This window comes from Oncorhynchus gorbuscha, linkage group LG15, assembly GCF_021184085.1.
Source record: "Oncorhynchus gorbuscha isolate QuinsamMale2020 ecotype Even-year linkage group LG15, OgorEven_v1.0, whole genome shotgun sequence".
Taxonomy (NCBI): domain Eukaryota; kingdom Metazoa; phylum Chordata; class Actinopteri; order Salmoniformes; family Salmonidae; genus Oncorhynchus; species Oncorhynchus gorbuscha.
In genome coordinates this window covers 50,848,741-50,872,328 of record NC_060187.1, presented here as the reverse complement: position 1 = coordinate 50,872,328, position 23,588 = coordinate 50,848,741, and the positions used below count along the sequence as shown (strand labels likewise).

The 23,588-nt window shown below is 44.1% G+C and overlaps 1 protein-coding gene across 2 annotated transcripts in view; it reads left to right on the top strand.

Annotated features, from left to right (window-relative positions):
- The window catches only part of LOC123997464 (nuclear receptor subfamily 5 group A member 2), a 99,675-nt gene that overhangs the window by 46,154 nt on the left and 29,933 nt on the right, over positions 1–23,588 (top strand). For both annotated transcript variants that reach the window (XM_046301736.1, XM_046301735.1), the window contains 2 exons: positions 36–155; positions 5,770–5,917. In XM_046301736.1, coding sequence (XP_046157692.1) covers positions 36–155; positions 5,770–5,917 — 268 coding nt within the window. The remainder of the gene's footprint in view (positions 1–35; positions 156–5,769; positions 5,918–23,588) is intronic.

The following is a 23,588-nucleotide window of genomic DNA, read 5'->3' as shown; positions in this document are numbered from 1 at the left end:
CATCTTCTATTTCTCTACCTTTTTGTCACAATCAGGTGGATGACCAAATGAAGCTCCTCCAGAACTGTTGGAGCGAGCTCCTCATCCTCGACCACATCTTCCGTCAGGTGATGCACGCCAAGGAAGGCTCCATCCTATTGGTCACCGGCCAGCAGGTAAGTCACCTGACTCCCCCAATTCCACCTACCCCTTCCGGACCCACACGCCCCTCCCCTTCTCTCCACACCCTCCCCATAGACCTCATCAGCCACTCAGCACGAGCACATCAACACCCTTTAAAGCACTATCGACCAAGCCGGCCCCCGCGCGGTCACCGCTCCATTAAAAATAGATTACGCTTATAGGTATAAGCTAATGTGACCAGAATAATCAATTAAACATTTTCAATGTATTTATTTTTTATTATTTTGCATCAAGCAAAGACTCCAAACAGCGAATAAATAAAGTGCTTGGTTAAGCATGCCGGTAGAGTCATAGCTGTAGAGAAAAAAAAGCCTATGATGATTTACCTTTGCGGGGCCCCCGAGGAGCCGGCAAGGGCCGATGCCTGAGGCTCCTGACGAGGCTCTCAACACAGAGTGGACCTGTGATTCCTCAGTCTTTTTCTCCACTGGCAGAGAGAGAGTGAGAGACAGAGAGAGGGAGATAAAGAGAGAGGGAAAGAGGAATGAAATTGCTCGTTATGAATATGGCTCTGAACGCCCGGCACGCCTGTCAGCAAGACGAGCACGCTTAATTATTGATGGGGCGGTGTTTCCAAAACGTTGCTCTTCAACAAAATGTTCTCCAACAATAGATGGGGGCATTACTATTGAGGCAAAGCAAGGAGGGTCTGAGTGGAGTTAGGGAGTGTTGTTTTTACCTTTGTTTACAGTTACAGACTTACTGTAGATGAGCTTTACTGACGTGATTTGGAAAAGAAGATGTTGTGAGAGGAGGGACACAAGAGTGGTTCTCCCGATGAACTCCAATAATTAGTGGTCAGAAAGTTGAAGTTGTTGTGTGTGAGTTCATGTAGGGAGAGAGACAGAGAGAGACAGAGAAACAGAAAGAGAGAAAGCGCAAGAGAGGGGGTGTTTTCATATCACTGCTATTTTATCAGACCACATATACCCACACATACACCAACCCACACACAGAGTGCCCTGAGTCACTGCCCCCCCCTCCCCCTCCCACGTCCAGTGCAGAGTGCCGAGCGGTGGCTCGTACTCCCAGCAGTGTCTTTGCTGCTCTGTGTTTGATTAGTAAAGGTTGGCTGTGAGCAGGGCTGAGCCAGTGAAGAAGGAGGAGGAGGAGGAGGAGGGGAAGAGTCAGGGGAGGTGAGGACCAGGTCTCGTTTGCATATTTTGGTTAATGAACAGCTGGTGTTGGGAGGCTGGTGTGGGAGACAGGAGGGGAGTTCCTCTCAAACCGTTCATTATCTCCTATTATTCTCCATGAAGCCAGAGGTGACAGTAGCACTGCTTTAAAGCCAGAGCCCACCACCACAACCACCATCACTACCAGCAACACCTCCACCAAAAACACATGGATAAGGTTACTATGGCAGAACTCAACAGCCTCTTGCGATATCTCTCAGATAACGCAACAGAGATGGGGTTGGGTTGATCACGGGTTGGCGTTACTGCAAAAATATTTTGAGGATCTTTGGGAGGGCAATTGGGTTAGGCCAGGGCACCGTGTTCTGTTTGGGCGTGCCGACCACTTCCACGCTGCTACCTCGTTGCGTGAGCATTTGTGTCTTGGCCGTTTTGCCAGCCGTCGTCGGAATGGTCCAAGTGCACCATGGGGGATTAAAGGAGAAATGCGAGCAACATATGACACCCCGGAGGACGGGCTTCAGAACATGCTACTGTCCCTTCCTTCCGTATTCCTCCTCCCTCCCTTCCTCCCCTCTTCTCCCTCCCTTCCTCCCCTCTTCCCCCTTTGAATACAGATCCCTCACCGCCCTCCACTCTCCTATCTGTCAGCTGGTAGCCTTAGTCACAGTACACCGACCTTCGGAGGAATCTGATGTAGCAACAGATACAATATATAATCACACAACATTCACGTCTAATTTATACAGCTCTTTGGCCTGTCTTGTACTGACCTGAACTGTCCTTGGCTCAAACACAAGACATGACTGCCGGTGTCATGTGAAAACACAGGGTTATGGCTGTATGGCAGTTCAGTAGAGTATGAATGTACAAGCAAGGTCTCGCAAGATAAGTCTTTGATATTACTTGATATCAATGGCATTTGCACATGAAAGGCAAATGTTAAAGCATTGCTAAAAAATATTCTCTGAACTCATTTATTCGGCAGGTTTACACTACTTTTCAGTGGCATTGTCTTTTTAAACTAACTCGTCTTTTTTGAGCCATAGTATTATTAGGAGAATGTGGTCATTTAGCAGACACTTTAATTCAACTTTCTGTGCAATTTAACTTTAGACATTTTTGTTATTATATGACCCAACTTACTGTGCTATATGAGTCACCCAAACATATTAGCCGTCTTTACCCATTTTTATGCTCGTTTGTCATTTGGCAAACCATGCTTAATTTTGTTTGCCTTTGTTTGATGTATTAATGACAGGTTGACCTATGAATCTTTATAATATGCAGACATAGAGATGATAGATAAGTGTATTTTTTATTTTTTTAACTTTAAGGCTAGGAAACCATAACCCAATGCCATCAAGAGCCCAATCCTTCATTGAAGTTATTTCATGCACAGTTGATTTTATGTAAATTAATTGACACTTTAGGGGGGGGCGTTGACATTTCACTGACTCTTAATTTTCACCACCTCAAAAAAGGACAGAGGGAGAGAAGGGGAGAGAAGAGAGAGGGAGAGAAGAGAGAGGGAGAGAAGAGAGGAGAGAGAGAGAGAGGGAGAGAAGAGAGAGGGAGAGAAGAGAGGGAGAGAGAGAGAGAGATGCTGAGCGATATAGAGAAAAGTAGAGATGGAGAGGCGACGAGAAGTAGGGAAAAAAAGCTGCCGCACATCTCGGAATCATCCCAGCCCAATGCTTAAAAAAATTCTACTCATCATTATTTACACAATAAATAAATTCCGATCTGGGCCGTTTTAATTGCAAATGCAGCTCGCGGGGACCCCTCCCCGAGCCTAGGAGGCAGCCGCCTACCTTCCTCGAGAAACCCTGGCTCAGTCAATTATGGTAATGAATTGTCAATAAATATAAAAATTTAATATGGCCTGCTTACTGTGAGTGGCAGCTATGGACTTGCCTCCCAGACAAATTTGCTGCTGCTGCAGATATTAAGTGCACCTGAAAGTGCTCGCGGTGGGCCAATGGGGCCAGTGCCGGGGCCAGAGCATGAGGAGGGGTGGGGGAGTCCTGGGGGATATCCGGGGGGGCCCACACGCTCTCACCCCTCGCCCCTCTCGGCCCCCGCCTCCAAACCCTGCGTCCAGACGCAGAGGAGGGGAGAGGAGGGGGAAGGCGAGAGGGAGGAGAGAGGGGGTTGTCCCCCCCTTGTTTATTGGCGGGTGATTATGATTCAGCAGTCAGCCCCGGCCCTTCGGCCCTCTCCCTCCCTCTCTTTCTCACTCCTCTTTCCCTCGCTCCCTGTATCTCTCTCCCTGCTGTGCTGGCAATCTACAGTGTGCTGGGCTACAGTGCGGGGAGAGTGAGAAAGAGGGAGAAAATGAGAAAGGTTTGAGAGAGAGAGAGAAATATATATATATATATATATATAAAAAATATATATATATAAAAAATATATATATATATATTTTCAGGTTCAGTGAGAGCGATAAGCCTCCATAAGAGAGGGAGAGAAACTCTCCTGATAGCCAGCCTACTGTATGCTGATGGGGAGGATGCATCTAGCTGTTGTTGTTAGACACATAGCGCCCTGTATTGTTATAAGGCATACACAATTTCTATGGATACACAGTTATAGGGGTCTACCTGCTTGTTTATTTTATTGTTTTTCTTATTGTGTAAGAACGGTAAGTTAACTGCACCCATATTGAGATGGGATCTTACACTGTCAGATTGACCAAAGGGAAATTTCATACACATATACTGTATAAGGCATACTGTTGTATAGTTAGGCATCATCTAAGGTGCCAGTGAACTACAAAATGGTTTTACTTTCAAAAACCGGTCAAGGTATTTCCATGTTTTATTTAACATTTATGTTGACAGGGAGCCAATTTTATTGAACTTGATTAGGATTCAAATTAGCTGACGCCAGTGACGACATCTAGTCTTACTGGGGTACGACACTTGACCCTGCATGACCCGGGGCTGCAGGCTAGCCTAGTGGTTAGAGCGTTGGACTAGTAACCGGAAGGTTGCAAGTTCAAAACCCCCAAGCTGACAAGGTACAAATCTGTCGTTCTGCCCCTGAACGGGCAGTTAACCCACTGTTTCTAGGCCATTGAAAATAAGAATTTGTTCGTAACTGACTTGCCTAGTTGCCTAAAGGTAGAAAAAGACATTACAGACAAAATACTTTACATGCATTTAAAAACATGAACATGTAGTGTGTGTGAGTGTGCATCTATCAGTTACACATACAGGTCAGTACATACACACAACAAGTAAGTCACATGGGGGAGAGGTGTTGTCCCATGCAGTGTTTCTTCATTTGTTTTTGGAAACCAGGTTTGCTGTCCACGTGCGCTATATGAGATAGAAGGGAGTACCATGCAGTCATGGCTCTGTATAATACTGTACGTTTCCTTGAATTTGTTCTGGACCTGGGGGACTGTGAAAAGACCCCTGGTGGCATGTTTGGTGGGGTAAGGGTGTGTATTAGTGCTGTGTGTAAGTTGACTATGCAAACAATTTCTTATAAAAACAAGTCTTTCCTCAACTCTTAGCCAAGAGAGACTGTCATACATATTATTGATATTAGCCCTCTGATTACAATGAAGAGCAAAACGTGCCACTCTGCTCCGGGCCAGCTGCAGCCTAACTAGGTCCTTCTTTGCAACACTTGACCATATGACTGGACAGTAATCAAGATAAGATAAAACTAGAGCCTGCACGTCTTGCGTCGTGTGGTGTCAAAAAAGCAGACCATCTCTTCATCACGGACAGACCTCTCCAAATCTTTACAACCATTGAATCTATATGTTTTTACCATGACAGTTTACAATCTAATGTAACACCAAGTAATTTAGTCTCCTCAACTTGCTCAACAGCCACGGCATTCATTACCAGATTCAGCTGAGGTCTAGAACTTAGGGTATGATTTGTATCAAATACAATGCTCTTAGTTTTAGAGATGTTAAGGACTAGTTTATTACTGGCCACCCATTCTAAAACTGACAATGCTGAGACCAAGGTCTCTTTTCCAGATGAGCCCTGTTTAGCACAACAATACACATCAAGATACAATATACACATTAAACTACACATTCAAATACACAACTACACATCCATACACGCATTAAAATACATGTTGTTATACAAAACACCATATAAGTTAACAATGAAGTAAGGTACGGCAGAAGTTTATGCAGGAGGGCTTTATAAACAAAAATAGTTCAATCATTCCACGAGACTTCAAAGTATTCTTTCATCGCAGACAAGACCTTTCTCTCACCTCTACTTCAGCACACACTGTAAAGGAGCATGTTATATTCTATGGGAATGCTATTGAATTGCACAAGATCAAGGAGATTTCTCAGCAACAAACGAGTGATCAAATTATATATACGGATACCGTATATGTGTGTCCTATGAGCCTAGTGTGTACCCCACAGTGTCTAACAGCTTGTGTGTGCTCCCCCCCTCTCCTGCAGGTGGATTACGTTGTAATTGCCTCCCAAGCCGGAGCCACTCTCAACAACCTGATGAGCCACGCCCAGGAGCTGGTGGGCAAGCTGCGCTCTCTGCAGCTGGACCAGAGGGAGTTTGTCTGCCTCAAGTTCCTGGTGCTGTTCAGCTTGGGTGAGTACTAGGCTGGAGGAGGCTGGGTAGGGGAGGGAAGGCCGGGAAAGGGAGGCTGGGTGAGAGAGGAGAAGGTGGCCCGAGGGTGGAGAGGGTGGAGGCTGAACGGGTCGGGGGGGAGAGAGGGTTGTTTCCGTGTGGGTGAGGCCCAGGGATGGGAAGAAGGGAGGCTGGGTGGGGGAGGGGAGGGATATATAGGGGTATGGATTAGAAGTGAGAAGGGGGAGAGGGTAGTTTGTGAGGGATGGGTAGTCTTGCGATAAGGGATGGGGTGGGAGAAGGGGTGAGGTAAGGTATGGATGACTTTGGGAGAGAGATGGGGCCAGAGATGTGGGGGGGGGCGGGTAATAACGAGACTATAACACACTGCCACATAGAAACAGGGCAGGGTCACCGAACGGCCACACAGGGCACATGCCCCGGGGCACCCGACCTCCAGGGGGCCCACAACCCAGTTACAATGTGTAGAATTGTAGGAAAATTTGTTTTAAAACTGCTAAATTCTCTCTTGGGCTAATGGCAAAATGTGAGGAATAGTAGAACATTTTGTTTTAAAATTGCCCTGCATATAAACACACACACATAGATGCACGCATACAAACACACACACACTTACCCTATCTGCAACCGATTGGCCATTTGGTCAGTCGCACGGGTTGCGGATGCAGTGGTCTGTCCTGATGGCAGGTTGTGGTGTGGTCATGGTACTGTGGCAGCTGCAGGATCAATCAATTAATCAAATGTTGATCAAATAAAGCCCTTTTTACTTCAGCCGATGTCACAAAGTGCTGCACAGAAACCCAGCCTAAAACTCCAAACAGCAAGCAATGCAGATGTAGAAGCACGGTGGCTAGAAAAAACTCCCTAGAAAGGCCAGAACCTAGGAAAAAAACCTAGAGAGGAACCCGGCTCTGAGGGGTGGCCAGTCGTCTTCTGGCTATGCCGGGTGGAGATTATAACAGAACGTTGATGTTCAAATGTTCATAGATGACCAGCAGGGTCAGAAAAGAATAATCACAGTGGTTGTAGAGGATGCAACAGGATAGCACCTCAGGAGTAAATGTCAATTGGCTTTTCATAGCCAATCATTCAGAGTTAGAGACAGCAAGTGTGGTAGAGAGAGAGTCCAAAACAGCAGGTCCCGGACAAGGTAGCACGTCCAGTGAACAGGTCAGGCTTCCTTAGCCGCAGGCAGAACAGTTGAAACTGGAGCAGCAGCATGACCAGGTGGACTGGGGATAACAAGGAGTCATCAGGCCAGGTAGTCCTGAGGCATGGTCCTAGGGCTCAGGTCCTCCGAGAGAAGAGAGAGAGAGAGAGATGGAGGGAGGGAGAAAAAGAGAGAGAGAATTAAAGGGACCATACTTAAATTCACACAGGACACCGGATGAGACAGGAGAAATACTCCAGATATAACAGACTGACCCTAGCCCCCCGACACATAAACTATTGCAGCATAAATACTGGAAGCTGAGACAGGAGCAGTCGGACACATACACACACACACAATACACCCCCCCCCCACGCACACACACACACGGAGACAATCACAGACAAACACACCACACACCTCTAAGAAAGGTTCAATATTCTCATATTCTCTGTATGTGTGTTTGTTGGTCAGCCATGGGACTTTCCTCACCGTTTCCCGTTCGTAACTTATGCCTCCTCACTCCCGTAGTTTAACATCATTCATTAATGAAGTCATTTGAAGTCAAGGTAATATGCTCAGGCTAGCCCCATGGTGGACACTGGTTTCTCCTATCAAAGACAGACTTCCAGGGTTGATGGTTACTGCCAGGAAAGATTGCTGGAATTGTAATGTACTCGGCTGTTTGTCAACAAGTATTATAATATCACTTGCATTTCCACATCTGAACTCAGCACATAGGTGTGTGTGAGTGTGGGTGCGCGTCTGTGTGCGGGTTTGTTTGTGCACGTGTGTGCATGTTCTCGCCTCCAATTTACAAGGGGCTTATGTTGACCACCTGGAATCGCTAAGTGAACAGCAAGCCTTTGAATAAACGCAGACCCTCCCCCAACCCCTCTGCACTCCTCCACCTCTCCCCCTTTCCTCCCCACGCTTCAGTTCCACCTGGAAAAGGGCTTTACTTCCCCAACCCTCGCACAAGCCCCTTAATGAAATGCTTTCCTCCTGGCCGACTTGCCGTGCTCAGAGCTAGTGAGATTAATGTTTGTGTTATTGGGTGTTTGTGGCAGAGGGGCGGGTGAGAGGGGAGGCTGGGAGGGTGTGATGGGGGGTCTGGGGGGTTGATGGTCTAAATAATTTGGCGGAAACATCATCCATAATGAAAGGCTCACCTGAGGGATGTGTATCGCCCCCGGCAGTGCGTGTTCTCTGCGCTGCCTGGGCCCCTGTGAACGCTAGACGGTTCGCTACGGAGAGAAAGCGGGAAACCAACATTAAGCCAGGAGATTAGAAGTGCTCTGATTAATATCATCCCACAGTCGAGAGGAGTGTGTGTGTGTGTGTTTTTTATATACATGTGAATGCACGCGTGTCTGTAAGTGTAAGTTTTACTATACAGTGTGTGCGTGTCTCTGTGTGTTTGTATACTGTGTGTACTAGAGTTCATCAACTCCAGCTGAGGAGCCAATTAATAGGGAGTTAATGAAATGAGGCATGAAACTACTCCTGTGCCGTGCTGGGTGAATGCTGAAGGCAACATGAGGTGAAACACTATCTCTCTATTACTCCTACACTTGCTACCTGGGCCCGTATTCCTAATGCATGTCAGAGTAAGAGTGCTGATCTACTGTCGGATCAGTTTTTCCTTTTAGATCATAATGACTAAGATTACATGGACAGAGAGGGACCTGATCCTAGATCAGCACTCCTACTCTGAGATGTTTTGTGAATACTGGTTTTTTACAGGATCACAAGTTGCTCCTACAATGGGTGTGTGTGTGTGTGTGTGTGTGTGTGTGTGTGTGTGTGTGTGTGTGTGTGTGTGTGTGTGTGTGTGTGTGTGTGTGTGTGTGTGTGTGTGTGTGTGTGTGTGTGTGTGTGTGTGTGTTTACATAGATAGGTGACCATCTTGTACCAATAAGCTAAGTGGAGCACCCTTTTTTTGCCAGCTGCACATCACATATTTTACCCAGCTACATTTTGACCAGCAAATTTGGACTAGCTATCAAATGCATGGGTGCATTCCTGTTTTGACATATGTGCACTGCTTACATAGTAACAAGTTAATTAGGCAATAAGGCCCGAGGAGATGTGGTATATGTTGTATACTCCAGTGCCTGGATACAGCCATAAGCTGTGGTATATTGGCTATATACCACAAACCCCCCAAGGTGCCTTATTGCAATTATAAACTGGTTACCAACATAATTAGAACTGTGAAAATACATGTTTTTAGCCAATCAGCTTTCAGCCAATCAGCATTCAGCCAATCAGCATTCAGGGCTTGAACCACCCAGTTTATAATATACAGTAGTTGGTGTCACTCTAACCTTTTATTCCTTTTATTGACAGTCAATTCTCTAGATTAGTATTACTCAATCCAAGTATATTCAAGCATATACAACGTCTTTAATCAGATTTAGATTGAATTTAATTTAGAAGAATAGACATCTTTTAAAGGCTTTTTTTGTCAGGGGCTCTCTATTTCAGAGATGCCTGGTAGAATTCTGATCACCGAAAGGTAGAGATCGATGTGAGGTAAAAGCACCAGTCAGTCCAAGGCCGAGTGTGTGTGAGACAGGTTAACCACTCACACACCCACATATGCACACTACCTCTTCTATTCATTCTACTACTTGTTATTTTTGACTTGACTCTTTTCACCGTTATTATTGATTATTGATTAATGTACCGCATTGTTGAGGGATCCAGCACATAAGCATTTCTCTTGCACCTTTTATACCTGCTGTAAACTGTGTATGTGACAAGTAAATTAGATTAGCATTTGATTTGACGCACGCACGCACGCACGCACACACACCACACACCACACACACACACACACACACACACACACACACACACACACACACACACACACACACACACACACACACACACACACACACACACACACACACACACACACACACACACACACACACACACACACACACACACACACACACACACACACACACACACTGCTCCACAAACTTGCCACACAAGGTCAAATGCAGCTCCGATGAACATACAGACATCAATCCTGGACAGACCTTTTCTCCTAAACGCAGCCCTCTCTTAAGCCCTTTACAAATGAAGCCTTTTAAAGGAAATCAAAGGTAGATTTCCCCTGGCCTGACATGAGCCTAGCCCAATAGCTCCAACTCCTGCGCTTTCTATCAGCGTGCCGACTCCAGCGTGATCAGTCAATGTCGCTCGCCGCCGGACTCTTTGTAAAACTGTCTGTCGATAAAGAGGAGGATAGACCATCGTTTTCGACCTGGGAAGAGTCACTTGTCTTGGTGGGTGGTGGGGTGTCGAGAAAAAGTGTGGTGTGTGTGTGTGTGTGTGTGTGTGTGTGTGTGTGTGTGTGTGTGTGTGTGTGTGTGTGTGTGTGTGTGTGTGTGTGTGTGTGTGTGTGTGTGTGTGTGTGTGTGTGTGTGTGTGTGTGTGCGTGCGCGCGTGTGCGTGCGTGCGTGCGTGCGTACGTGCAGAGATTTGTATTAACCTTGCTGTCTGTCTCTCCGACATTTGCAACATTGTTTCAATATTCAAATTTGATCTCCAGCTGTCACATAGTAGTTATGAACTTGTCGGGATGAGACAGACAGGCAGGCAGATTTTCTCAACCAGTCGAAATCATGAATCAGCATAATTTTTATGGATACATACAAAGAAATATCAATAGAAAACAAGTAAAACGAAACAAAGTGCATCTAGTTTACAGTCTTTCCAGCTTCAGTTTGAAGTGATTGTGTTAGCTGTGTTGTTGGCTAGCTCGTCTGAACAACAGTATCCTGATGAGAGAGCACATGTTCTATGCCAGGTGAAGTCGCGCCTCATTAGCTTATTGTTATGGACGTATCCAAATAAATATGACTAGAAAACAGCTTAAACATTTGCAAATGCAGCTACTTTGTTGTTTTTCTGCCACAATGTTTTTGACGTGATTGTAAGTTAGCTGTAGTTGGCTAGCTAGCAAGCGATAAGAACGTTGCCAGCCAGTATGGCAATAGAACATTTATAATGAACGACTGGGTCCCGTCCATAGATAGAGGATGAACGAACGACCAGCCGGGTTGGGTAGCAACCCTTGATTTGTGTCGGGATTATATCTTGTGGAATGTTGAAATAGTATGAATAAATTCATCAAAATATATTTTTTAATTAAAATATGTCAATCATTGTTTGAATATGTTGATAACTTGTTGTATAAAAGTGATAATGCCCTCGATGTCGAGGTATGGTTTGCCTCGACTTCATCTCGGGCCTAACGACATCCGTATAAATATATCCTCCAAACGCCAGCTTCTCGGGCATTATCACTTACCTAAACCACAGTCGTTCTCCTAGCATGCCTCTTTCAATACAAATTTACAATAATATAAAGACAACATCCACTACATGACCAAAATTGTGTGTACACTGCTCATTGAACATCTCATTCCAAAATCATTGGCATCAATATGGAGTTGATCCCCCTTTTGCTGCTATAACAGCCTCCACTCTTCTGGGAAGGCTTTTCTCTAGGTGTTGGAACATTGCTGCAGGGACTTGCTTCCATTCAGCCACAAGAACATTAGTGAGGTCGGGGACTGATGTTGGGCTTGGCTTGGAGTCAGTGTTCCAATTCATCCCAAAGGTGTTCGATGGAGTTGACGTCAGGGCTCTTTGCAGGCCAGTCAAGATCTTCCACACTGAACTCGGCAAACCATTTCTGTATGGACCACGCTTTGTGCACGGGGGCAATGTTATGCTGAAACAGGAAAGGTTTCTGTTACGACAAACTGTTACCACAATGTTGGAAGCACAAAATCGTCTAGAATGTTATTGTATGCTGTAGAATTAAGTTTTCCCTTCACTGGAACTAAGGGGCCTAGCACAATCCATGAAAAACAGCCCCAGACCATTATTTCTTCTCCACCAAACTTTACAGTTGACACTATGCATTCGGGCAGTTAGCCTTCTGACATCCGCCATACCCAGATTAGTCCGTCGGACTGCCCGATGGTGATGCGTGATTCATCACTCCAGAGAACACGTTTCCACTGTTCCAGAGTCCAATGGCGTTGAGCTTTACACCACTCCAGCTGACGCTTGGCATTGTGCATGGTGATCTTTGGCTTGTGTGCAGCTGCTTGGCCATGGGAACCCATTTCATGAAGCTTCAGATGAACAGTTATTGTGCTGACATTGCTTCCAGAGGCAGTTTGGAACGCGGTAGTGAGTGTTGCAATCGAGGACAGACAACTTTTACGAGCTACGCACTTCAGCACTTGGCGATTCCGTTCTGTGAGCTTCTGTTGCCTACCTCTTCGTGGCTGAGCCGTTGTTGCTCCTAGACATTTTCACTTCACCATAATAGCACTTACAGTTGACCGGAGCAGCATCCTATGAAGGTGCCACATTGAAAGTCACTGAGCTCTTCAGTACGGGCCATTCTACTGCCAATTTTTGCATTGCATGGCTGTGTGCTTTATTTTATACACCTGTCAGCAACGAGTGTGGCTGAAATAGCCAAATCCACTAATTTGAAGGCATGTTCACATAGTTTTGTCCGTGTAGTGTATGTAAACCCTTTCCAGGCCTGCTTGGATAATGTATTGCACCATTCAGAGATGCTCTTTGTAGCTGACTCTGTAACGTAACCTGTTTCTGTTCTTACTGTGTGCATAAGGCCTAAGTGTAATAATTGTATTTTGGACACAAATCCTCAGCTCATTTGTGTGGTGAAGTTTTTAGGGATTCTCCGAATATTTATGTGTACATCTGTGGACAGGTCGAGGTTATCGGGACAGTAGCCTATTACGTCAAGTCTTAAGTCGTTGGATAACAAAAGTAAGCTGTAATGATGAGAGTGTAAGACTGATGACTATAAAAGTGTGCTGTTTTCTGTCAGTTTATACAGCTTGTGTCATAACAGGAGGTCCAAGGCAGGTTGGAATCATTTGCATACAGGGAGGGGCCAGGGAATCTGGTCACAATAGGGATGAAGTGGGCAAATAAGAGACACATTTTATTAGACGCAACACATCTCGATCAGATAGTGATCAGATGACGACAACCACAATAATGCAAGGTGTAAGCACAGTTAGTGTGCATGCTTGAGTGCATGTGCAAAACAACGTGAGTATGTGTCTGTGTGTGTGCGCACATGTGCGTGCATGTTTTGCTTGCATACGTGCTTGTGCATATGTGTGTGTATATGTGTGTGTATATCTGTGTGTTTATCTGTGTGTGTGTGTTACATGCCAGATGCGGCAATAGTGGCATAAGAGTGCAGTTAGGGGAGCTCTGCAGTGACCCCACGGCTCGAGGTCAGCCTCTGTCATGTGTAATTGTGTGAGGCCGCCCCAGTCTTGTCAGAGGCGAGGAAAGCCAGGGATAGCCAGGCTGCGCTGGTAAGTGCTCCCAACGGGGGCCAGATTTGTGGGCAGAGCACTAAATAACACTAGTACTATCTGGCCCTTTTTCTGCTTCTTTTCTAAAAGAACCAGAAAAAAACTATAGGAGTAAAGGTTACTCAGATGACTGTTTGTGTTCCATTCAAGTCTTACGAGGAGTGTTTCCCCTTACTAGTATATGTAGGCGGGTCCCTTCCCATTTAGATAGTCTCCTTTGCACCCTTGCCGAAAGAGCGTTTTTGGGGGATGTTGGCAGCCTTTGCTGTTGGTTTGGGGATCCTCCCACCTAAACATAAAACAAATGGGAAATACTGAATCATTTTCAATGGAACTATAAACATACAGTCAAATCAAATCAAAGTGTATTTGTCACGTGCGCCGTAAGGTCTACAGGTGTAGACCTTACAGTGAAATGCTTACTTACAGGCTCTAACCAATAGTGCAAAAAAGGTTTTACCCCACAGTTTCCTACGCTCTTCAGACGTTTGAATAGATCTGATCTGAAATCAGTTCTGGAATAACCTGTCTCAACCCTTCCACCCATCCCACCTCCCCTCTATCCCTCTCTCCCTCCCTGCCTTCCTCTCATCCCCTCCACCCTTCCGCCCTCTCCCCTGCACTAGCTAGCATCTCTCATTAACATGTTTAGCACGTCACGTGAAGCCTCTCGCTCTGGGTTCCACGAGGTCAGACACCAATCTGCTGAAACAACACAAACGTGGTAAACCCTGTTGAAAGAAAAAACTCCTTTTCTCTCTCTCTCTCACACACGCATGCAGGCACACACACATACACTGCTCCCTGAAAGCGAGAAGAAAACATGTAATTCCCAGACAGGTATGTCCTAATTAAGCTACAAGCCTTGCTCCTCTGCTTCCCCAATCAATGCTCTGATCCCGGCCAATGAGTTGGGGAGTTCACTAATGCATGCACAACCCGGGCTCACATAATGCCTCGCAAATATTCATTTCCTGAAACAAATCAAATAATTTGGAATTCAGTCAGGATTGATTAACATTTGGAGGCGGTGAAGTCGCGTGTGGCGTTAACGTGATCAATACCCATATAAACCACGATTGTGTGTGTGTGCTTACTTCTTAAACATATTCCCTCAATATCTTCTCACTTCTCTTCAGTTTTGGTACTTTGTTTTGTTAACATTTTTATTTAGCAGACACTCTTATCCAGAGCAACTTACAGTAGTGAGTGTATATTTGACATACTTTTTCCTACCAGTTTCGTACCATGATCTACCAACTGAGCCACATATGAGACTGTTGCATAAAAATGCTTTCTTGACATATGCTTGAACTTAGTCACCATAAAAGCCTCAATTGGCTTCTAGTTGAGTGTCCTGACATTTTCCTTTATTTTAACAGTACAAGGTAGCAGCAACCCCCTAAGCAATGAATCTAGTATTTCTTGATTTTCATCCCTCTCTCTTTGTAAAAAAGCAAACCCACAGTTGTTCGTTGTCGGGCTCCCACTTTGAAAAGCAAGCTCTGTATTGAGACCTTCTAAAAGGCTTTCAGACTTTATCAAGCTGTAAAAGCACCAGATCTCCATGTTGCCACTATTAATGGCCATTACTGATTCCGATTCAGGCTGTTGTTGATTAAAAAAGGAGTTTGGGGCGAAATTGTAGCTCTTGCCTTACATTCTCTCCCTTTTGCCTAACATTCAGAACGCTCTGGAAATTAAGCCCCGATTCCGTTTCGATTTCAATACTCGGCTCCTACAGTTAACTGCCAAAATAAAGGAAACACCAACGTATCTTAATAGGACATTGGGCTACCACCAGCCGCCAGAACAGATTCAATGCGCCTTGGCATAGATTCCACAAGTGTCTGGAACTCGAAGGGATGCACACTCACACCCTTTAAACCCCCTATGCTCCTTTGAGACCCCTAGGTGCAGCCTAAACATAATGGGATGTTAATTGTTTAATTGACTCAGGAAACACACCTGTGTGGAAGCACCTGCTTTCAATATACAGTACTTTCCATTGCTCATTTACTCAAGTGTTTCCTTTATTTTGGCAGTTACCTGTACTTTGTAAAACGCTGGACCCTAGCACTTTCTGCTGATAAAGGTGTGATAATGGTTAAAAAAACACACACACACACATCATAATTGTGTTACAAGGGGGTCCTGAGAGAAATAATGGAGCCTAGTTCAGTGTGTTAGCAAAATACATTATGCATTCGATTTTTCGATTATGCAAATGATCTGGGAATGAATACAGGTACAGCCTGTTTTAAACACTCCTTTCCATTAAATGTAGTGAAGATACTGTATGATAACCAAACCAGAGGTTGGAACCGGTTCAGGGAACACTACCAAAAATGGTAAAATAACCAACATTTTAGAGGAACAGAACCAGAACTGAGAACGAAAGTGATCTATACTGTTCTGGAACAGAACCATTATTTTAAAAGCATGGGAACAGGTTAATAACGTTTTTTACATTCTGGGAGTTTTTTCCCCACAAAAAGCGCCTAGGCAAAGCCCTCACTTTGTCACTTAAAAACATATTCAAGTGTCTGCCTACCAGCTGAAAATCTTTGCCAGTGTGTGTGTGTAAGCTACCTGTCCGTACTACTCCCTCCGAAGCATAGTCTACTATAGCTACTTTCGTTACAAGCATGATTCAGAAATTATTCAGATTTTTTACTTTTTCAATGATAGGTAAGGATACTATAGTTATCACGTTTCACATTGGATTTATTAACTACCAAAATATGTATTTTAATTCTGGTGCCGCTCTGTACACACAAGCCTGTTAGCTAGCTAACTTAGCTACCTCTGGTCTAGTTCAGGAAAATGCTACGTGGCATTATGTGTAATGTAATGGAACTGAGAGTCATGATCAAGACCTAGCTCTGGTCCAACATTAGTTAAGCCAACTCTCCGATGTTCAAAGGTATTCAAAGTTCCTTCATAGAAGCCTCTCCTCCGTAGGTATAATTCTTTGGTCCGAATTCAGATAATGCATGTCATAACAACAAGATGCCCAGTGCTTCATGCCCAGTGCTCTACTCACCCGCAAAATTTCAGTCGCATCTCAAACCCTACACCACACTTGTCTGTCTAATCAATTTGGAAAGTATTCAGACACCTCGACATTTTGTTACGTTACAGCCTTATTCTAAAATCAATTAAATAAAACTTTTTCCTCGTCAATCTACACACATTACCCCATATTGACAAAGCGAAAACAGGTTTTTAGATATTCTTCCAAATGTAATAAAATAAAAAAACAGAAATACCTTATTTAGTACTCAGACCCTTTGCTATGAGACTTGAAATTAAACTCAGGTGCATCCTGTTTCCATTGATCATTCTTGAGATGTTTTTACAACTTTATTGGAGTCCACCTGTGGTAAATTCAATTGATTGGGCATTATTTAAAAAGGCACACATCTGTTTATATAAGGTGCCACAGTTGAATGTACATGTCAGAGCAAAAACCAAGCCATGAAGTCGAAGGAATTGCCCGTAGAGCTCTGAGACATGATTGTGTCGAGGAACAGGTCTGGGGAAGGGTACCAAAACATTTCTGCAGCATTGAAGGTCCCCAAGAAGAAGTTTGGAAACACCAAGACTCTTCCTAGAGCTGACCGCCTGGCCAATCTGAGCAAATGGGGGAGAATGACCTTGGTCAGGGAGGTGACCAAGAACTCAAATGAGCTCTATAGTTCCTCTGTGGCGATGGGAGAAGCTTCCAGAAGGACAACCATCTCTGCAGCACACACCAATCAGGCCTTTAAAGTAGAGTGGCCAGACGGAAGCAACTCCTCAGTAAAAGTCACATGACAGCATGCTTGGAGTTTGCCAAAAGGCACCTAAAGGACTCAATAAACATGGCACCATCTTTACGGTGAAGCATGGCGGTATCATGCTATGAGGATGTTGTTCAGCAGCAGGGACTGGGAGACTAGTCAGGATCGAGGGAAAGATGAACGGAGAAAAGTACAGTGAGATCCTTGATAAAAATCTGCTCCAGAGCGCTCAGGATCTCAGACTGGGGTGAAGGTTCACCTTCCAACAGGACATCAACCTAAGCACACAGCCAAGACAACGCAGGAGTAGCTTCCGGACAAGTCTCGGAATGTCCTTGAGTGGCCCAGCCAGAGCTCAGACTTGAACCCAATCGAATATCTCTGGAGAGACCTGAAAGTAGCTGTGCAGCAATGCTCCCCATCCAACCTGACAGAGCTAGAGAGGATCTGTAGAAAATAATGGGGGAAACTCCCCAAATACAGGTGTAGCGTCATATCCAAGAAGATATGTAATCGCTGCCAAAGACGCTTCAACAAAGTAAAGGGTCTGAATATTTGTAAAATGTGATATTTCAGTTTTTTATTTTTAATACATTTGAGGTATTGTGTGTAGATTGTTGACGAAAAACAACAATTTAATCCATTTAAGAATAAGGCTGTAATGTAACCAAATGTGAAAAAATTCAAGAGGTCTGAATACTTTCCGAATGCACTGTACATAGTTTGCCCGCTCCGTACCAAGCTTCTCTATCCATTGGTGAAGTAATTTAATGTTGAGCTAAATGTAAAACAATGTAGATTTCAGAGGTTTATAAAGGAACAGAAAGGAACAATACAAACTGTAACTTTCTTTGGTTCGAACCGGGTCAGAACTTTTTTTGCTGGAACGGAACGAAAAAAATAATAAACACAAACGAAAAGATTGGAAAATAATTTTGCTTCCAACCCCAGACACAAACAGACAAAAACATTGCTACATCAACTTCCTAACAGTTTCAGGAACTGCTACTTTAGTGTGTAGACTGTACTACAATCCCATCCACTAAAAAACTGATGAGAAGTGGAGGCCTATCCAACGCAACCATAATGTCTGTTCGGATGCAGTAGAATTTAACGCAATCTTAACTCACACTACAGATGACAGGCAGAGAGTACTACAGCGAATGTCCTGTAATCTTTGTCTGCTTTCATCAACACACTGTCCAGCTTTAGTGGGCCACACTGAGCAGACAGATGCCCTGTAAAGTTTTCTTATAAAAAATATCCTCTTCCCTTCTTCTCTCTCCTTCTTTCCTCCTCTTCTTTACGCCGGGTGTGATTTAAGTGTGAATGAGCTATTGATGTTGGTGCAGGGAGAAACCGTTGCGCTCCCTCTATCCTAGGCCTTATTACAAGCCTGTCAGTTTATTATAAAACATTAGGAAAGCAGAGGGACACTTGTAGTTACTGTCTTATCGATCGTCGGGATAGATTCCGTGATTTAGTGGCAGACACCTCTGCCATATTTCCAACATTCTCGGCCCTCCCATTAAGCTCCGGTGCTTTCCTTGCGCGGCTATTGATGTATCAACATTAACAGTTACAAGCAGCTACAGAAAATCAATGCTCAACTTTTATTACCAGGGCTGCATAAGGCTGTGTTTGCCTCCCGGTTAGACCCCTGCATCACCGCTAGCCCCTAGAACATGCTCCCGACAAGTCAGATGCTTCTTAAGTGATATGTGCACTATGGTTGGCCGATGTCAACCTTTGTCCTATTGTGATTATTATCTCATTTACATAAGTATTCACACCCCTGAGGCAGTACTTTGTAGAAGCACCTTTGGCAGCGATTACAGCTGCGAGTCATTCTGGGTATGGCTCTAAGAGATTTCCACACCTAGATTGTGCAACATTTTCCCATTACTCTTTTCAAAATTCTTCAAGCTCTGTCAAATTGGTTGTTGATCATTGCTAAACAACCATTTTCAGGTCTTGCCATAGATTTTCAAGCACTGTAACTCTGACCACTCAGGAACATTCACTGTCTTCTTGGTAAGCAACCCCAGTATAGATCTGGCCTTGTGTTTTAGGTTATTGTCCTGCTGAAAGGTGAAGTCATCTCACAGTGTCTGTTGGAAAGCAGTGTGAACCAGATTTTCCTCTAGGATTCTGCCTGTGATTAGCTCTATTACGTTTCCTTTTTATAAAAAAAAACTCTCATGTCCTATAGACTTTCATTATTGTTATTTTTAAAAGCGGCAACTTTAGAGCACACCTTAGGCTAGAATATTTGGGAAATAAGCAACTGTTCATAACTGTAACTTGTCTTAAAGCATTTATGATAGGCCTAGTAGAAGGATGGTTATTGGTTTTCAACCTTTCATGGAAGGATTTTCCCAGTCTGCATGGATAACTTCTTTCTTAATAAGAAACTTGTCATAGTGTATATTGTCTGCTCTCTCTCATTTATTAGTACCCTCGCTACCTTTTACTTTTAGGCTATTCAAACAACTTTTTTAGAGATAGAACTTCGTTCTTTACTGCACAGTGCCAGTCAAGTTCAAATAGTCTAAACCATGGATAGGCAACCCTGTTCCTGGAGTGCCGCAAGTACTGCAACATTTTGTTCCAACTAGGCACCACACCTGACCAACTGAGTTAATTGATCAGTTCAATGATTGCCTAAATTCAACACACCTGGTCTTCCAGGTCGGTTAAATCAAAAACATGAAGTGCCTGCGGTACTCCAGGACCAGAGTTGAATATCCCTGCGCTAAACCATCGTCTGTCACATCACGATGTTGTCACCATTGACTATCAATCATCATTGATAGACAATGCTATCATAATATCTATATATTATAATACCTATTCTTCTGCTGGGGCCTTCTGGGCCTCTGTTCACAGGATGCACGTTTGCATGAGAACATAAGAGAACAACATTGCAGGGAAACAAATAAGCATACAAACATATTTGCAAGGCTGGATTGTTTTTAAGGCCAGCATTTTTTCTCTCCCAGGTGCTTGTTTGCAAGGCATTTGGCCATATTTAAGTGTTTATGTGTAACTTTTCCACACCGAATTCTCTTCAAACCCACCCTGCCTCTAACAAAAATTAGGGAGAAATATTGAAATAATCACTCCTCCTAACCCCGAGCTGTCCATCACCTGAATTGAAGCGGATTCATTTGAAGCGGATACCTAAACAGGAACAGTAGTGCATAAGGAGCAGAGCGTGGGTCCACTCAAACATTTATGAGCGCTGCGCAGTTCCTGCTGGGACAAGCAGACCGCTCGCAACGCCTCTCATTCCCGATCAATGGACTTAAGTTCATTACACACACAAGCCGTCCAACGCCTAGCGCGTGTGTGTTTGTGCATATGTGTAGGGAGGAGGGGGGCCCTGTAGTGGACCTATAGAGCAGCATCAGAATAGTTGTTTACATGACTGGAGGTCCCTGTAGCCCCAGCCTGAGGTTATCATTATGTACAGTACATGGTATCCGCTACGATGCTAATGTTTCACAATGGGTGCAGCAGCAGCACTATTATAGCCAATGCTCTCCATCAATTATTGGCTGAGGCCTGCCAGGGCATGGAGGAGAGGACAGGCTACCCAGGGCCCAGTGGAGAGCAGGGGGCAAAATAAATGTAAATAATAACAAAATTGTACAATGCTAGCTATTTTGAAACAATTATTTTAGTTTTAGTTTTATTGTTTTAAATTATCTGATGTTACCTAGTCAGAATGTTTTACCCACTTGAAGCAAATAATTCAAACCTACTTTTTAAAACAAAAATGTGATTATCTTGGAAAAAGCCTCGTACATTCATGAAACCGGTACACTTATCATCTCACATTATCTAGTCAGAATTTCTAACCCCATTGGAAGCAGATAATATGACCTATTTTTATTTAAATTATTGAAATTATCTCAGCTCAAGCACCTGATGATCTTGTGGATATATTTATATACTTGTGGGAGAAAACTGGTATATAAACTTTGTATTTTACGGCATATCTCCTCTCCTAGGAGTATAGTGTCAGGCAGCATGGCCGATGTAAGGAGAGAGAAAGAGCAACTGCCACGGTCAGAATCCGTATTGATCAGTAAGCCAGCCAGGCCTTATTTAAACATTGCACACAAACACAGATAAGGAGTTACACAAGCCCTCCATAAAGAGCTGTCATTTCTCCATCGATCCCTCCCAGGGATTTCTGTGCCGTGACCATCTATAAAGCTGTCTCTGTCTCACACACACAGGCATGCATGCACACACACACGCACAGAGGCATGCACATGCGTATTCTGCACACATACGCACACAAACACAAACGTACACAGACACAATCTCTCACACACTGCAACAGTCAGGCCAAAGGCAGCCGTGGCCTCAGGGGCTGCTGTAGCGTAACCCAGGTCTAATGCACAAAAACCACATCGGCAATGAAATAGACCAATCAGATCAAGCGTTAACCGGGCGATATCAGACAGCCGCATAGCAGATGTTTTTGGCGCTGTTGAAGGTGAAACTGTGTTGGAGATGTGAAGTCGGTCAGCAGCTGCTCTTGTGATCATTGTCACGAAGCCACACCCGCCCCACTTGCCACACCCCCACCCCGCTCTCAAATTGAAATCCTGATCCTCACTGGGGTGTAGATTGCATCTCACATTCCAGTGTTCGAACTTGTGCAACCAGTGGCAATGTCCAATTTAGGTATTATGCCAAAACAACCACTATGCGAATGTCAGCTAAAGCGGATCTGATTGAATAGAGAGGCAAGTCTTTCAATCATTTGTCAAGCCCGATAAATGTGACTGGTAGCCATTTACATTTGTGCAAATATTAGCTGATAGTATTTGTGCATTATTCATTATTGTACATTATGAATTGTTTGAATAGTCATTAGCGTAATTTGACTGTCATAATTTGACAGTAAGAAAATTCTCTCCGAAACATGAAAAGAAGGTTGCATATGGAGATACAATGCCTTGCGAAAGTATTCGGCCCCCTTGAACTTTGCGACCTTTTGCCACATTCCAGGCTTCAAACATAAAGATATAAAACTGTATTTTTTTGTGAAGAATCAACAACAAGTGGGACACAATCATGAAGTGGAACGACATTTATTGGATATTTCAAACTTTTTTAACAAATCAAAAACGTAATAATTGGGCGTGCAAAATTATACAGCCCCCTTAAGTTAATACTTTGTAGCGCCACCTTTTGCTGCAATTACAGCTGTAAGTCGCTTGGGGTATGTCTCTATCAGTTTTGCACATCGAGAGATTTTTTCCCATTCCTCCTTGCAAAACAGCTCGAGCTCTGTGAGGTTGGATGGAGAGCATTTGTGAACAGCAGTTTTCAGTTCTTTCCACAGATTCTCAATTGGATTCAGGTCTGGACTTTGACTTGGCCATTCTAACACCTGGATATGTTTATTTTTGAACCATTCCATTGTAGATTTTGCTTTATGTTTTGGATCATTGTCTTGTTGGAAGACAAATCTCCATTCCCGTCGCAGGTCTTTTGCAGACTCCATCAGGTTTTCTTCCAGAATGGTCCTGTATTTGGCTCCATCCATCTTCCCATCAATTTTAACCATCTTCCCTGTCCCTGCTGAAGAAAAGCAGGCCCAAACCATGATGCTGCCACCACCATGTTTGATAGTGGGGTTGGTGTGTTCAGGGTGATGAGCTGTGTTGCTTTTACGCCAAACATAACATTTTGCATTGTTGCCAAAAAGTTCAATTTTGGTTTCATCTGACCAGAGCACCTTCTTCCACATGTTTGGTGTGTCTCCCAGGTGGCTTGTGGCAAACTTTAAACGACACTTTTTATGGATATCTTTAAGAAATGGCTTTCTTCTTGCCACTCTTCCATAAAGGCCAGATTTGTGCAATTATACGACTGTTGATTGTTGTCCTATGGACAGAGTCTCCCACCTCAGCTGTAGATCTCTGCAGTTCATCCAGAGTGATCATGGGCCTCTTGGCTGCATCTCTGATCAGCCTTCTCCTTGTATGAGCTGAAAGTTTAGAGGGACGGCCAGGTCTTGGTAGATTTGCAGTGGTCTAATACTCCTTCCATTTCAATATTATCGCTTGCACAGTGCTCCTTGGGATGTTTAAAGCTTGGGAAATCTTTTTGTATCCAAATCCGGCTTTAAACTTCTTTACAACAGTATCTCGGACCTGCCTGGTGTGTTCCTTGTTCTTCATGATGCTCTCTGCGCTTTTAACGGACCTCTGAGACTATCACAATGCAGGTGCATTTATACGGAGACTTGATTACACACAGGTGGATTGTATTTATCATCATTAGTCATTTAGGTCAACATTGGATGA